This window comes from Athene noctua, chromosome 2 (assembly GCF_965140245.1).
Source record: "Athene noctua chromosome 2, bAthNoc1.hap1.1, whole genome shotgun sequence".
NCBI lineage: Eukaryota > Metazoa > Chordata > Aves > Strigiformes > Strigidae > Athene > Athene noctua.
The window spans coordinates 84077314-84094317 of NC_134038.1; the positions used below are offsets into that span (position 1 = coordinate 84077314).

The 17004-nt window shown below is 38.5% G+C and overlaps 1 protein-coding gene across 3 annotated transcripts in view; it reads right to left on the reverse strand.

Annotated features, from left to right (window-relative positions):
* The window catches only part of CDH18 (cadherin 18), a 582223-nt gene that overhangs the window by 36855 nt on the left and 528364 nt on the right, over nucleotides 1-17004 (reverse strand). For all 3 annotated transcript variants that reach the window (XM_074899541.1, XM_074899542.1, XM_074899544.1), the window contains one exon: nucleotides 5566-5702. In XM_074899541.1, the coding sequence (XP_074755642.1) occupies nucleotides 5566-5702 (137 nt within the window). The remainder of the gene's footprint in view (nucleotides 1-5565; nucleotides 5703-17004) is intronic.

The following is a 17004-nucleotide window of genomic DNA, read 5'->3' on the forward strand; positions in this document are numbered from 1 at the left end:
TTTACTGTCTCGCTAGCATTTCTTTAAGTCTGAAGGATCTGACAGAACCTGGAAGAAATCCTGTTATTTCAGTTCTGTTCTCCACAATCTCTCCACAGTTTTACAGATTAGGAACTCTTTATGGACCCTTAAAATATGAATTTTTGCATTTATTGTATTCAGTTTGGTTCTTTAGGTAAATCCATTCTCAACCATTGCAGAGGATTTTGGAGACACTCAGGAACACTGTAACTTCATCCTGAAAAGACTGATGATCTAGTAAAGCCAGAAATCTATTTTACACACTGGTATACTTACAAGCTGCATAAAAGAAATATGTGAAAAATTCCCAACAGAAAGCATATTTCAAATCTCTGAAATACAAACTTTTGGATATGCCCTGAAATATAAGCACTTATCTTGCTTCCAAAAAAATCACATTTCTTATTATAATCACAGATATTCTTATTATCCATCTAAATGTCCAGTACTTTATGAATCCCAGTAATCTCTTGATGTTATCATCATCTGAAAGCCATATGTGGAAGCTGGTTTGCTCTGTGTCTATTGAGCAGATATTGAACATAGTCAGCTCAGTTGTTAGAATTTGTATTTAAAAGGAGCTTCCTGACATTTTTCCTTGCTATATAAGTAGAAATTTCTAGTGAAAGCTACAATCTTCACTTTGATTCTCAAATCAAGACATTCTCTGATTCCTTCAGTCATCACTGTTTATTTCTCCCTGCAGCTTTTATTCCTTCTTATTGAACAGGAAGACTGCAAGGATACTATTATTTGGCTTATTTGCAGAACTGCCTTGAAAACTTCAAAGTACCTGTTTATTTTCCTAACTGAAACTGGCTTTGGAACTGGCAGAAGTCCATCCATTTATATTATAGTGCCACATTTCTCCTGCAGGATCTGTGATTTGGGGGCTTGCTGTTATTGTTGCTTTTGTTATTAGCACTACTATATGCTAGAGAGAAACCTTAGTTGAAACACTCATGGTTATTTTTACAACCACCTCTGTTTGTTGAGAATACATCACTGTGAGAAACAGCTGTCTTGCTTCCCCACATTTAACACACAGTTCCAAATACCACAAAATCACAGAATGGTTGAGTTTGGAAGTCACCTCCATAGACCAGTAGGTCCAACTCCCCTGCTTAGGGCTGGGTCAACTAATGTACATTGCTCTGGTCTGTGTCCGGTTGAATATCGCCAAGAACAGAGACTCCACAAACTCTCTAGGTGACCTGTCCCAATTTTTGTCCAATGCCCCAGTAAAAACCTTTTTTTTCTTATATTTAAATGGAATTTTCTGTATTTCAATTTGTGCACATTATCTCCTGTCATTTTACTGGATACTACTCAGATGAGTCTTTCCTCATCTTTGCTCATCTTTACTTATCTTCTTTACTCCCTGTCTGGTATTTAAACACACTGATAAGCTTCTTCTGAGTCTTCTCACCTTCAGGCTGAACAGTACCAGCTCTTTCTGTCTCTCCTTGTATGACAGGTAGTCTAGTTCTCAATGATTTCCTGCCCCTTCACTTGTCCTGTTGCTCCATGTCCCTGTTACACTGGGGAGCCCAGATCTGGATCCAGCATTCCACATGTGGCCTCACCAGTGCTGTACAGAGGGGAAGGATCACCTCCCTCAACCTGCTGGCAACACTCTTCCTCATGCGGTGCAGGATGCAGTTGGCCCCCTTTGCCACAAGGGCACATTTCTGGCTCATGTTCAGCTTGCATACCACAGGACCTCCATGTCCTTTTTTGAGAAGCTGCTCTACAGACAGTTGTCCTTGCATGTGTACTGGTGCATTCCCCCCCAGGCACTAGATTTTGCATTTCCTATTATTGAACCTCACAAGGTTCCTGTTCACCCATTTCTCCAGCCTGTTGAGAACCCTCTGGATGGCAGCATGACCCTGTGATGTATCAGCCATTTCTCCAGTTTTGTGTCATTTGCAAACTGGCTGGGAGTGCACTCTGTCCCATCAGCCAGCTCGTTAATGAAGACATTAAACAGTATTGTATCCATTATTAGCCCCTGGGGGTGGTGGTGGGGTGGTGACTGGCATTAGTGATTGGCTAGTGACTGGCCTCCAGCTGCACTTTGGGCTGCTGATCACAACCCTTTGAGCCTGCCATTTCTGGCAATTTTCAGTCCACTTCACCATTCATTTGTCTAGCCCACACTTCCATGTGTCTTGTTCTTACACAAGTCTCTCTCAGTCTTCCTTAATTCTTAGCAGCTATGGATGTTACTTGGGAATCTGAATCTCCTCCTATAATTGTGTGTTAACATTATAAAGAATTCTAATTGACAGATCCTACAACAGTCCTTAAAACAGCTCAGCCTTAACTTCTTCCACTCCCAAAGGAACAACCATTCACTATGACTGTATTTCTTTCCTCTAAATCAGCCTTTCAACAGTTATAAAACTTTGTGCACTTGCTCTGTATTTTTCTATTTCCATTACTCTTGTCAAAGACTTGGTCAAAAGCCTTTAATAGAGCCAAGCAAATTCTATCCCCTTCCTCTTTCAAATACTCTTTTATAATCTTTTTCAAATAATTTAACAAACTAATGAAATGCGAATAATCCTATGTAAAACATTATCTTAAAATCCTACTGCCATTAGTTTGTAGTTTTTCCCCCTGCCCCATAGTCTGTAGATCCTTCAGTATAAAATATACTATTATTTTATTACCTTTCTTATTCTTTAATACCACAGGGAGTTTACAGGAAGCACTAGTACTGGAACAATCAAAGCAACAGCTTCAGTGCTGTGCCCTGGACAAAAAAATCCCGCTCTTCCTCACTGTATGCTGCTGTTAAAGACCAGTACATGTTAAAGAAAATAGGGATTGCCCCATCTATTCTTGTGGCAATGAACTCTGGCGTACTTTAGGAAGCATCTGCATAAACAGAAAAAAACCACTGATCATTACATCAACATTGCTCCTACAGAGGAAAGTGGTAGATCTTCCGCTGATTTCAAAGGGGACATTTGATCAATGAAGACTGCATATCACATACAAGATTGCATATCACATACTGAGACTAAAAGGGAAAGTAAACATCTTACAAAAGTTTCAGAAACAATTATGATCCTTATGCTGCAGCATGAGGATACCATACATTTGAGGGTATAAATGTGATGTTGATTCTAAATTTCTTTTGTATAATGTCACGTCCTGCTCAGACGAGGGGGACAAGTGACTCAGATTCGTAAATCCCCAGTGGAGCGGACAACAAGAACAAAATAAAAACAGTTACAAATAGCTGCCCAAATGATGATCAGTAGAAAAGAATTCTGTCAGTGAAGTGTAGCATAAAGTCAAGAGAGGGAAAGATTTCAAGAAACTATAACCAGAACATTATTTTAGCAGAGCACCTCTTATTGTTGAAACAGTAGCATCTTTCTGGGCCTTGCAGATTCTGCTGTGTTCCTGGCTAAGCAAACGGTGTCAGAAGCTACAAATGCATTGTACCATGTCAGATGAACTTGAAGACTGCCACTCACAGCTAAATAACATTTTGGTCATAGCCTTCCACTTATTTTTCAGCTTTAGTCTTAGTTCTGCAATTCCTTGCGTATGGACTCAAAAGTGTATGCCATAAAAGGCTGTAGATATGGAATAGATAGCACTTAACATAATGAGTTTTGGCATTGATGTTCTCTACACAACATATGTTCCTTCTTCCATCATAGATCCAATTACTGATTTTGCAGTGGATTTGGAAAAGTACAGCAATGTTGCAATTTTCAAATTACTGTGGGTAAGAAAATGTCCAAAGAAGTAGACACAAGGAAAGGCTGCCCATCATTTAGGCTGCCTGTCAGTCTGCCTGTCATCCATCTCTTCTTCACTGCTGTCTCTTCCTTTTTTCATAACTAAATTGTTTCTAAAACTGACATTATAGATTTACTTATGCTTCCAACCCCAACTTTAACAGTAAGAAAGGCATGCAAGGGAGAAAAAAAAAAAAATCTCTGTTTTCCTGTAACAAATTGCACTTGGAATGGAGAAATCTAAGCAGGCTGTCTTAAAAAAATGGCATTTCATCTTTATTATTCATTCTATTGTCTTTTCATTATAAACATCATTCTTCTCTATTCTCCATACTGTTCTCCCAGTATGGTATGTGTACTACCACTCATTTGACTATGTGAAATAAATAATGTGTAGAAAGCTACATTTAAGTTTAATGCTACTGAGATTTATTCCTGCAAAATAATTGCATTTGGATGGCTTCCCAAAGACTAGTGACTACAGCTTTTGTCAGTATGTCCCAATGTGGCTTTTAAATCTTAATTCAAATTAACACTTACAATGCACCTGCTTATGATTAGGCTAAAATTGTATTTAATTTCATGCTGCACTGAAGTAACACATTATATATTAAGACACTGTCAAACACACTGAAGTGTCAGTGGTTACCTTCTTTAAAGGGCTAACCATAAAACTCTAGATTTTACTATTTATAGTAGAAAATTACTTAGTTCAGAATTTCCATTTAGTTGTAAAAGCAGGTACAATAGTAAGAAACCATTTGTTGTCCTTTTTAACCTGGAAATTAAACATATGAAAGCAGAGTGGGGCTCAATAATATCAGTGAAACCTGTTACAGGTAAAACCTGTATTGTGTCATCTGGCAGTGATGGAATATACCCAAAAAAAGGAAAAAGAAGAAAAAGGAAAGGAATATATGTAAAAATAGTTCACAGTTTCGATCAAAATCACTGTCACCAAAAGACAGTATTACAAAGAGTACTTAGCAGGACTGGATGTATTGATCCAGGCTGTGATTTTTTTTTTTTATTCTGTTTGTTGATTTTTTAAACTTTAAAACTTTGTGCTAAAATAAAGACCCTGTAATAAAAAGATTAACTGAAATTTTTTTTTTAAACTGTCCTTGACTCATGTAAAAATATTTATCTGAACTACTCTGTCAGACATTTCTTGACTGTTGCAGGGCTTATCTGAGGCAACATAAATTTATCAAGGCTTTGAGATCTTGCAGATGCACAGGCAAGTGTTTATTGTATTTTTACTTGGCAATTTGCATATTAAAAGGCCAGATGTATACCCTGATAATCAGCAATGACTAGGCACCTGTCAGATATAAATTAATATTAGCATATTTAACATGAATTTTGCTAGAATAGGTTAATAGCAGATACAAGGAGGAAAGATTAATTTCTCCGACAGTACTATACAGCCTTATCTTCGAAGATATACAAAGTATGAAACACAAACTGGACAAATTGTTGATTTCAGGACACTGAATGCTTGGAAATGTTCCTGGGTAAACTGGCAGCCTTCTATAACATACAGAAAAACATGGTAAATTTACACAGGTGGAATCACATAGGCATGTGGGGGTTTGTTTATTTGTTTGGTGGAATTAGGGAATTTACACACTCAGAGAAAATTCTCCTTTATCCAAACTGACTAAAAAACCCAACGGTGTTAAAAAGAACATAACATCTCAAGATAGTGTTTCTTAAAATCTGAAAATTATTATTTTCTTCCTTTTTTTAAATTCTATGTTCCAAATATACTATTTACCTATCTCAGAAGCAGCCACTGTGATGTTGTACCAAGGTGTCTCCTCTCTGTCAAAGATCTTGGCAGTCTTAATGGTCCCAGTACTAGCGTCAATGGTGAAATACCTATCTTCTTCCATGTTATGATCAATGAAATATCTATGAAGAAATAAAACAATAAATATATACTCATTGTAGGATGTATAATCCAAAGTAACAGAAAGCTGCATAAGAATATTACTTTAAAGCTTTTAAAATCACAGAGATTTTTAAAAACATGCTAAGAAAAGATATATATTATGGAGACACCTAAAGTAACACCATATTTAATTTCTTTTATAATGCTACATTTCTTTTGATACATAGAAAGGTTTCCACCGTTAGCCACAATGATATAAATTGCTAACAGGTGATGTTTTACACAGCAATATACAATCCTGTCAAAGGTTAGATACACATATATTTTGGCTAAAAAAATTAAAAAATGGAAAGAAAACAGAAAGATATTATTCTTCTGTTTATTTGCTTGTCACTGCAAACCAGTGTGCTCAATCCCAGTACCTGTTTTAAAGCATGTCTCTCTGACATGAGCTTGATGACATGATGACATAAGCCATTTGAACATAAGCATTACAGAGACTGATGGCAGAAACGTCTGATTCCCAGGGCTGCAATTGACACTATGCTAGAAGCAGAACTACGTAGCCCTGCTTAACTCCCTTGACTTCTGGGCACTTTACCTAGCAGAGAAAATACAGGCCTTGAAATGGGTAATCAAAGTAGAGGGGGGGAACAGAAAAGAAGAGATTGACAAGACATTTTTTCTCAAAGCCAGAATCATTCATGACAGCTTTTAACAAACGAAGCAATTACAGACCCCTATCAAGCCTTCCTCACTATCTCGATGAAAAAAATAAGGAAAAAGATTATATTACATACATCATTGTTTTTTCTGATAATTTGTCAGCCCTGATTTCATTCTGTGAAGTTTTAATATATTGAAGCTGTATATAGTTCAAAAAGATTTATTTGTCCAATCTAGTTGCTCCTATTTCTTTCTACATCACCGAAAGTGTAATTGCCAGCTAATAAAAAGTAGTGCACTTAAAAGCTGCCAAGCTCAAAAAAATTAAAAATAACTTCAGTTTTATTTCTCTCACAATGTACTTATTTAGACTATTTGTGGAAAGGAAAGACAAACAAGCAAAAAACCATTTAATTGAATTATATATTAAAGTAAGATATGATGTGTGAAAAAGCAAAAGAAATAAAGCACTAAAGAAGGAGGCAGCAATCTGAGTGAGTCACCTTAACTGGTCAAAGATAGGACACTCAGTGGAAAACCCATCTAGGACTTGGTCACTTAGGTTAGATATGCCTTGTTGGAGAGAACCTGAACCCACTTCTCCTACCTGCAAAGTATTTTACATATGCCTTACAATATGCTGTTCTTGCTTGTGGCACCAAGATTTTCTTTTCATGCTTCCAGTATTTTCAGGAATTACAAGTTTTCAGAACTATGTTAGGCACTAGAAAGCAAAGCAGCCAAAACTAGGCTAGAAATTTTTTTCCTTCTTGCCTGTTCTCTGTCTTTCCTTTTGACATCATTAAGAGTGAAACAGCTCCCATATGACTGTGGAGCTGTTGGGAGAGACAGCAGACCTCAGTTCCCACCCATTTGATATTTCTCTGGAATAAGGATATAATTCTCTGTCTCCCATCTGAACTACAGTTAGACCTATGTGTGATTCATTAACTACCAACACCTGAGAATAACTCATTCTAAAATACACCAGAAGTTCTCAGTAAAGACAATCTGCATAGGCAAGACGGCAGCTGAAGTTGCTTCAAACAAGTAACAGGCTCAAACTGTCTTTATACTGAAAGCAGACTGGCAAGACCTTGATTATATAGGGCATTGGGGGATAATTTTTAAGAATTTAAGACAGGAAATATTTTTGTTAGAGGACATTATTTAATCAGTGTGTCCCAAATTGGATGAAAAAAAAAATCAAAACAAGTGATGTTGCCAGAAAAAAAGAACAAAAAATAATGCTGAATCTCTAATTGCTGAATCACAGTGGACACTGCAGACACACTGCAAGTGTTCAAACTTAAAAAAAGTTGGTTTGCTTCTCAGTGCTCAGTAAACTCAGGAGATGAACTAAAAGCAAACTCTTGACCAACATTCATGAGTCACTGATCACGATATGCTGAATGTTACAGCTATCCAAGAAAATTTATGTTGCTTTTGAGGAATATTGGAAACCTCTAAGGACCCATTACACAACAAGCAAACAAACAGAAAAGGACCACACAGCTATGATGCTGGCATTATTTTATGTAGCAGTATTGGTCCAGGCTACCCACACCTCTTTATTTGGGAATCAGGATTTGGTTTTCAGTTTCCAAACAACTGATTTTTCCAGTGTCTCTGAATGTCTCAGTCTTCCATGAAGCACAGATTTTTAGGTTCTCCAAGTGTTTATTTGTCATGGAAATGTTTTGAAAGATGGTGTGAATATCAGTGGAGGAGTTGCATCTCCTATATGAACAACTAGCCTTACCTTTCACTAATTACAAAAACTTTGGGGACAGAGTGGTATCAACACCTAAAAGTCCATAAAGCTGCCATGCTTGCCAGAGACTTGTGATGAGATTTTAACTTTGTAGAGAAGATACTTGCTTCAGGTGGAAAAATCTCTCCATGCCTTATACCTTACCCTTGGCAGTGTAGAAAACCTGAGCTATGACAAATACTTGGAGTATCTTGACTATACTCCTATTCAATCAGAAATGATGAACATTTGGTTGTGTTGGGCAAGATGGACAGTGCACATGTACACAAACATTCTTTACATGATGGATTGGAATGCTGACAGAGGAAGCATAGGAAGCATAATTGTTCCTCAGTTTTCTTGGAGACTTTAGCAGGACCCTTTACTAGTAGAACTTACAGTCAGATATGCAATGATAAAATTTAATTCCTTCTCTCCTGCTACAGCTTTGCTTTTCTTGACTCTAGGGGTCTCCTGATAATGACAAGCATTATTTGGTAAAAAAATAAAAATAAAAATTACGCTTCACTGACCTGTTCATACAGAATACGTACTGCAAATCCAAACCAATTTATAATACAAGTGTCTTGTTCCTGCAAACATTTATTACTGTGGACATTGTTTACTTATTTTCAACATCAGGCATAGTGACTACTCTGTGAGTCAGCATTATGCTGACCACAGAACCATAAAAATAGGGCTATTTAGTATGTGTTGACAGTAGCTTAAAAAAAAGACAGGATTTCAAGTTGGTCTTAAATGAAAAATACCTTAAAGGTAAGAATACTCAGCTGGTTTTGTGTGTGTATGTGACTAACAACAACTCATTACCTCTCCAAGTAAAGTACAGAAATAAAACTGGTAAATATCTGTCCCAAATATGAAGCTTGTGCAGGAAAACAGAGGCTTGATTCTGTGATGACTGTGACTACCTAACACTTCATTTTCATAGACATATAGTAAAAGATGGCCTTATTTTTTAAAATATGAACACCTTTTTCTAAATTAGTTATTTAAGTGTATTCTATAGAAGCTCAAAGCTCTCAGTTTAAAGAACTCAGTATTGAATGAATAATTTCAATTGTATTTTCTGTGTCATTAATGGAAATAAAGTGATCCTGAAGTAACTTAATGTACTAACAATTTTACTTCCAGTGTTAGAATAATGAAAAATGTTTCTAATTTATCCACAGTAGCACTTTCCCTTTGTGTGCTAAATTTTGCATACAGTTACAGATATATTGAAACATTCACAGCTCAGCAGAATTTTTCTTGATAATGAATAAATAAGAGGGGCCCTTTCTTCTGCTTTCCCATTATTACAATGTTCAGTTCTCCTCCATTACTCCAGATTCTTCCCCAAAATTGCTTTGTGCATCTTATCTAAAGCTGTCATTTGCGCTGCTGCTGTTCCAAACCTTCATGAATGTCTCAGAAAAATATGTTAAAGACAACCTCACACAGCAAAAGAACTAGGAATGCTAGTCTAAAGCATGGCTCCCAAGTGCTCTAAAAATATTTTGTACAAGAAACTCCCTTGGTAAAGCCACTCATTTTTGTTAAATGTAAGAGGACATTTAGAACCAGTTTCATTGTCTTTACAAAGTGCTTAAAATTTTAGGCCTTTATAAATACTAGTCCCTGATTTATCTACACAATGAAAATAGAGGCCAGGTATATCCATAAATACAGCATACTCCAGAGCTAATGATGCTTTACGTAGAGTTCTGAATTCATTTATTATAGAAAAAAATTACTTTCATTTAGATAACTGGCAATAAAGATAGTCATATCTTTATTCCCCTCTTATCCTTCCCTCCATCTCTACTGAGGTGCTTTTCAACACTTTTCCTAGACTACAAAAAGCTATAATGCAAGTTTTGAATTTCAAACAGGTACTTCAAAAGTGAATTTTCACCTTAATTCAGTTGACTGTTTCTTCTTACTTAGAATGCATTCATTTGAAAATGAACTTATAATATTAATTGCAGATACTTGTTTACAGGCATTTACTCATGACAATGCTGTGTGAATTAGCATACTTTTAACCATTAAACCAGCACATCTAAGTTGCATGGCACATGTTAATAAAGAGACTTAATAACAAGACATGCCTAAATAAACAGCTCTCCATAAACTGTTTACATCCAAGCCACAAAGAGAAGAAGATCTTAAGGAAACCACATTAAAAAGCATCATGAATATAGAAAACCTATTAGTCACACTATCTGAAGAGAATCTGAGGGAAATTAAATACCAAAACTCAGTCATTCTAGCACTGGGAAATGCAACATGTGCCACCTTTTTACTAGTCAGATTCACTCAACAGAAGGTTTTTCCCAGGTTACATCCATGTCCTTATTCCAGCTTGTGACCAAAGCAAGCCCCTGGCTCCTGTGACTTCATTGCTCACTTTCTGTCTCTTTTAGTGAAGCAGTGCTTCAGTGACGACAGATATTCCCACCATTTTTATTGAAAACTAAAAGCACTTGCATGAATTAAGAAATAGAAATACCTGTTTTCAGATGGGCCTTAGGCAGAAGGGCACTCTATACATATACATCACTTTGCAGTATTAAAGTGGTCAAGCTCTGATAATTAGGAGACTGCTTAAAAATTGAGAAAGTTTTAAGATGCTAAAGGAGTTTAGGGACATTAATGATTTCCAAACCTTTTACAGAATCACAGAATCATCTAGGTTGGAAAAGACCTTGAAGATCATCCAGTCCAACCATTAACCTAACATTTACAGTTCTCAACTACACCATATCCCTCAGTGCTATGTCAACCCGACTCTTAAACACCTCCAGGGACAGAGACTCCACCACCTCCCTGGGCAGCCCATTCCAACGCCTAACAACCCATTCTGTAAAGAAATGCTTCCTAATGTCTAGTCTAAACCTTCCCTGGCGTAACTTGAGGCCATTCCCTCTTGTCTTATCACTTATTACTTGGTTAAAGAGGCTCATCCCCAGCTCTCTGCACCCTCCTTTCAGGCAGCTGTAGAGGGCGATGAGGTCTCCCCTCAGCCTCCTCTTCTCCAGACTAAACACCCCCAGTTCCCTCAGCCGCTCCCCGTACGACCTGTGCTCCAGACCCTGCACCAGCTCCGTTGCCCTTCTCTGGACACGCTCGAGTCATTCAATGTCGTTTTTGTAGTGAGGGGCCCAAAACTGAACACAGGAATCGAGGTGTGGCCTCACCAGTGCCCAGTACAGGGGTCAGATCCCTTCCCTGTCCCTGCTGGCCACACTATTGCTGACATAAGCCAGGATGCCATTGGCCTTCTTGGCCACCTGGGCACACTGCTGGCTCCTGTTCAGCCGGCTGTCAATCAGCACCCCCAGGTCCCTCTCTGACTGGCAGCTCTCCAGCCACTCCTCCCCAAGCCTGTGGCGCTGCTGGGGGTTGTTGTGGCCCAAGGGCAGCCCCCGGCATTTGGCCTTATGGAAACTCCTCCAGTTGGCCTCAGCCCATGGCTCCAGCCTGTCCAGGTCTCTCTGCAGAGCCTCCCTACCCTCGAGCAGATCAACACTCCCACCCAACTTGGTGTCATCTGCAAACTGACTGAGGGTGCACTCGATCCCCTCATCTAGATCATCAATAAAGATGTTAAACAGGAGTGGCCCCAAAACCGAGCCCTGGGGGACACCACTCGTGACCGGCCACCAACTGGAATTAACTCCATTCACCACAACTCTCTGGGCCCGGCCATCCAGCCAGGTTTTTACCCAGTGAAGGTTGTGCATTTTAGGAGGGCTTCTGAAGCTAAAACCCACAGGAATTTTCAGAATCTCTCTCCCTTAATTATTCAGTCTTAAAATAATATTAACATCAATTTGTCACTTGACAGACAAGTGGAATAGTCTGTTACTTTTCCAGTATGTCTCTCCAGTTATTTTGCTTTAAGGAAGAGCCTTGAGATTGAGTTTTTATGTAGTTTTAAGTTTTTAATTTTATCTTTTTTCTTCTTTTTTCTTTAATCAAATCTTTTGCTTATCTTTCCCTTTTTTTTTTTTTTTTTTTTTTAATTACCCTATTTACCATAGGGTATGTTATCTGTTACAAATATCCACCCTGGCTATAAATTTACTATTGCTAATGAGCTTCCAAAAGCACATTTCAGCCAGATGTGGATTCACGGGTCACAGTACTTCTTCTGGCTTTTGTGTTGAGACACAGGTAAATAGAAGGCCCTCTAACAACAAGTAAAACAGGTTACAAAGAAACACTTAAAAAAGGTCATGGAAGAGGATGGGTCCTCTGTGAAACCAATCACACTATCTAGACTTATCAATTAGAAATCAAATGCCATTATGAGGAAATCTGTTTAGTTAAAAATTCAAGCAAGGAAAGAACATCTCCTTCCTTTCTCAGAAGGAGATGTTCAGACTCAAATATAAAGATTAAAAAAAAAAAAAACAAACCACCCAAAAAAACCCCCCAGACTTAGAAAAAGAAGTAAGCAACAACTGCACAGGGTGAGGGAGGGAGGGAGGTATACCAGGATGAACAGTGTGAGAACTGATCAGCTGCAACTCTTCATGTTTGGCCAGGTGGAGAGCAACAAGAAATGGACCATGGTGGAATATAACTGATGCATGCCTTTCATCTTCTCTCTGCCTCCTGAGAGCAGCACTCCTCATGAACCTGGGAAACAGCAGCATCCCCTTGAAGCCAGATGATGTGGTGGGGAGACATTCTGTTGCCATGACTGTCTTGTACTACACTACCTCCCTGCCAGGGCCAGTCTCTTTCCCTGTAGTTCAGACAAACTTCTTCAGGAGAGCAAAGCAATAGTGAAGTTTGAGTCAGAAGTTGGATGCCAATACAGCAGGTAACCAATTTTCTCCCTGCAGCGTGTTTGGTAGATTAAGGAGACATTAGATATTCCAGAGCTCCTCAGCAGAAGACTACTGCTGAGAACTACAGCCTTCAGCTGTGCTTTCTAGTTGTGAAAAGGAAATACATTTGAAGAGATCTTGGAGAAGGTAACCTCTCTGTTTACCATTCCTTTGCTTTTTTTTTTTTTCAGACAGGCATAACTTTGAGAAAAATACTGTTCCTCTCAAGACTGTTTGCAGGAACTCAGTTTGACATGCTGTTCCTACTGAGTTAGCTCTGGTGCTGGCTGCCAGCTGACATCCATCAGCTGATCAGCAGTACCTTGTTGCCTCCCATATGGGACTCCTGGCTTGTCTCTCATACTGATCTCAGCTCAGCAGAAGTGGCAGCCCTCCCTTTCCTTGTCCTTGGAGATGTGAGGTGGCAGATCCCAGGAGGCACAGGGGAGTTGCAAGCAGTGAACCGCTGCCTCCTAGCAAAGCCTCTGAGAGGCAGCCACTACTGGTTTGCATTTCATGCAGAAGTTGTATTCCTGCTCCTATTCTCATCTCTATCCCCTGTGCACTGCTAGCACACTGCTCACCTTGAACACTGGAAAATGGGAATGCTGTTCATTTGAAGGAAATGAGTCCTGTACACCCATCTTTTCTATCTGACAATTTCTATCTGCATGTGTTAACCACCAATCATCTTTTTTAGATAATTCTGCCAGTAAATGTAGGCTAAGAACAGCCCATGCCTTTACAGGTATAACTCAGAAGGAGAAGCAAGTAAGGGTGCGTCTTCCTGACTTTATGAATACCTTCAGAGGACGTACAACCATCCAAATGCATTTCAAGTAGATGTGTTGATGGTAGAACTGTTATATCAGAGTTGCTTTTTATTGAGATTCCAATGCTGCTAGGAAATTGCAGTCAGTGCTACATGAGAATAACTTTTTGTTCCTAAAAGGTTTACCAGTGTCCTGGTTCAGCTAGGATAGGGTTAAGTTTCCCTAGCAGAGAGGGGGAAGGGATCTTCAGCCGGGTCATTCATACCATGCTGACGTCAGGCCCAGCATGGGAGCGTGGGAACTTTTTCCTTTGTGGCTTTGGTGATGGGGAGCATCGCGAGCAAGCTGTCTGTAACCATTGCAGTATTTCTCTGTATATCTTTTGTCTTGTTCACTGTTATTACTGTTTATTGTTGTTATCATTGCTACTGTTGTTATTCAGATTGTTATTTATCACACTGTTGTATTAAGTTTCTTCTTATTTTAACCTGGGGTTTGTGCCTCGCTTCCAGCCTGACCGGCTGAGGGTGGGGGAGGGGCAACGGCAATGTGGTCTCTGGTCCCAGCAGGGCTTAAACCAACACAACCAGCTAAAGAATGGCATTCTACTTACATATTACCTTTTTTTTTTTTTTTTGCTCCTCATACTAAAGACTAAACCAAAAAAACCCAAGATCAATAGATTTATGCCTGTTTATTGGCATTGAGTGGTCCTATCAAAAGACTATACTACAGAGATGTTGAGATATGAAGGCTGACTCATAAAACTAATTTAAAATACTGCAAGGATTCTGAAGTCAGTGGAATTTATAGAAACATAAAGATGATGTCCTGGCATGAAAAATCAGACTCTCAGTGTCATCATGTAAAGATGATCTGTCAGTGTTTTCTCTCACAGCTCTAAGTGAGAGATGGAGGTAGTTCTGGTTGCTGTGAGATTTTGACCACCAACCCAAGCTGGATGCTTCCTAGTCAGAACAGCTGTCAGAACAGCTTAAGAGTTCCTGCACAGAGAGACGGACATTTTTGTTAGTAGGAGGTAGGGGATACATAGCTCAATAAGAATCTAAATTAATAATTTCAGGCCTCAGAGAAAAGATCAACACCATATCTCCCACCTCAACATTATGAAGAAATGTTTTAAAATGTTCCTCCCTGTGAAGACAGACAGAGAGTCAGAGAAGGAACTGGAGAAAGATTCCCTTTTGTCTCCAGCTTTTCAAAATAAGGTGTTCAGCTGGTTTGATTTACTGACAGTCTTAGAGAAGAATAATATTGGAGGAATACAGAGAGCAAACGAATGAAGGAGGTGAGACAGAGGAGGGGGACACAGCTCCTCTCTGCTAAGTAACTGTGAGCCATTCACATACCCGGTGAAGATATTAGTGTATTTCTGTAGGGGTTGATCACAGGGTTATGACAGTGCCATGCTTTGACAGTCTGAGCAGCATGGAGGACAGATGTCTGTCTTAGCATCCACAAGGGCAGGGTTGGCAGGATCTGGGGGGGATGTTCCCCCATCAGGCATGTGAGGGAGGTACGGTCACTCTACGTGATGGTATTGATCTCAGCAGGCTGTCCTAAGTATAGCTAACAAAGCATCCTGTGCATAGGCTAACAGAAAAAAAACTGACGTTATGCCACTTACATGACATTCAAAGAGCAAGTAAGACAAATAAATACAACTAGGTGAAGAGGCTTTTATATTTTCCAGCAGGGGATCAGTCTTGTCCTCTTTCCCTACTGACAGTAGCAGGGAACAGCAAAGAAACTGATAATGATCTCAGAGGACAGGGAAAAAAAAAAAATCAATTTTCATTTTCAATCATTCCCCAATTCCTTACCACACTTGGTCCCGCACCTCCCTTGACTTAATATGCTGATACTCTATGTCCAAAATTTGAGTGACTGAGTTTGACTCAAAAGTTCAGGTTTTATTTCACTTCTAAATATAAACTTTACACCATAAAAATATTATATAACCAGAATCCTCCACAACACTTCATGACTTTAAGGTTCTTGGAAATAATAATAGGAATACATGAAACTCCATGGGTGTCTTCTTTCATCTACATATGAGCATGCCTCTTAAAATAACATTTACTGAAAATCAACATGACTTTCTAAAGGCTGATGCCAGGAAGTATTTGACTTACGTCTTTTATGACAAATGCAGCAAAAGTTAAAATATGTTTCTGTGCCTGATGCAGGAATTGAAGAACAATTTCCTACACCACATTGTTATAATCTTATGTATTTGTCACTCATTAATTTTTCAGTATTCTATCTGAGAGAAAGGGAGAGAAGGCTGTCAATTTAAATCAAATGAGGGTAAGGCAACTTTGAATTCATTATAGCTTCTAGATACCAGGTTGGAATGCACATTTTTGTACTCATTGTTATATATATGTATCATAACCATTATTATACATCATTTATTACAAGGCAATACCATAAGACAATTAGAAAAATGAGAAGCCAGAATCAGGGCTGAGATTGTACTTGTATTCTTCACTAACAGCACAAAATTAGCAGTCTGGTATTCACAAAAAAACCCCCACAAAACAAAAAACAACACACAAAATAAAGCTTCCTCTGACTTTCCTTGGTTATTTCTGTGTGTTACTTTTTTATTCTTTGGTTTTGGTTGGCTGGTTCTGCCTTTCCCAGAAGTAAAATAATTGTTTTCTATAACATACAACTGCATGCACCTTTAAGTTTCTTTTTCTTTTTTTTTTTTTTCTTTTTTTTTTTTTTTTTTAATGTTTTACTGCTTTTTTAGCAGTAGTGTCAAGAGTACAGTGAAGAAAGACGTTCTTTTTCTAGTGACATCAGGAAGGCACTAAGACTACTTCAGTTTCCTATAGCTACTCAATTTCAGCCCTAGAAAATAAAATTCATTATAGTAAGGTAGATTACAGACTGGTTAGGGTCCAGCACAAAATTATTTGAATTGCAATGTATTAAAATGAAAAAGTCTTCCAAGGCTCCAAGAAAATACAAGGTTATTTTTAACCAAGTCATGATAGATATTCTGAAAAGGGAGGGTACTTATATTTCTAATCCTTTGACACTACTATCACATGCTGAGTAATCAGTACCTGTACTCCATTTGCCAGGAGTCTTCAGCTAAATATCTGGGAAGAGACCATTCCTGTCTAGAAATGCAAACAACCTAAGTCAAACATAGTAAGTGGGAGTAACAAATGACCAGAGGGGACAGAGACCCCTACTTATGAAAACAGTGATTTGCCTCCTGTACCACTGCATCCTGTACCACTGCATG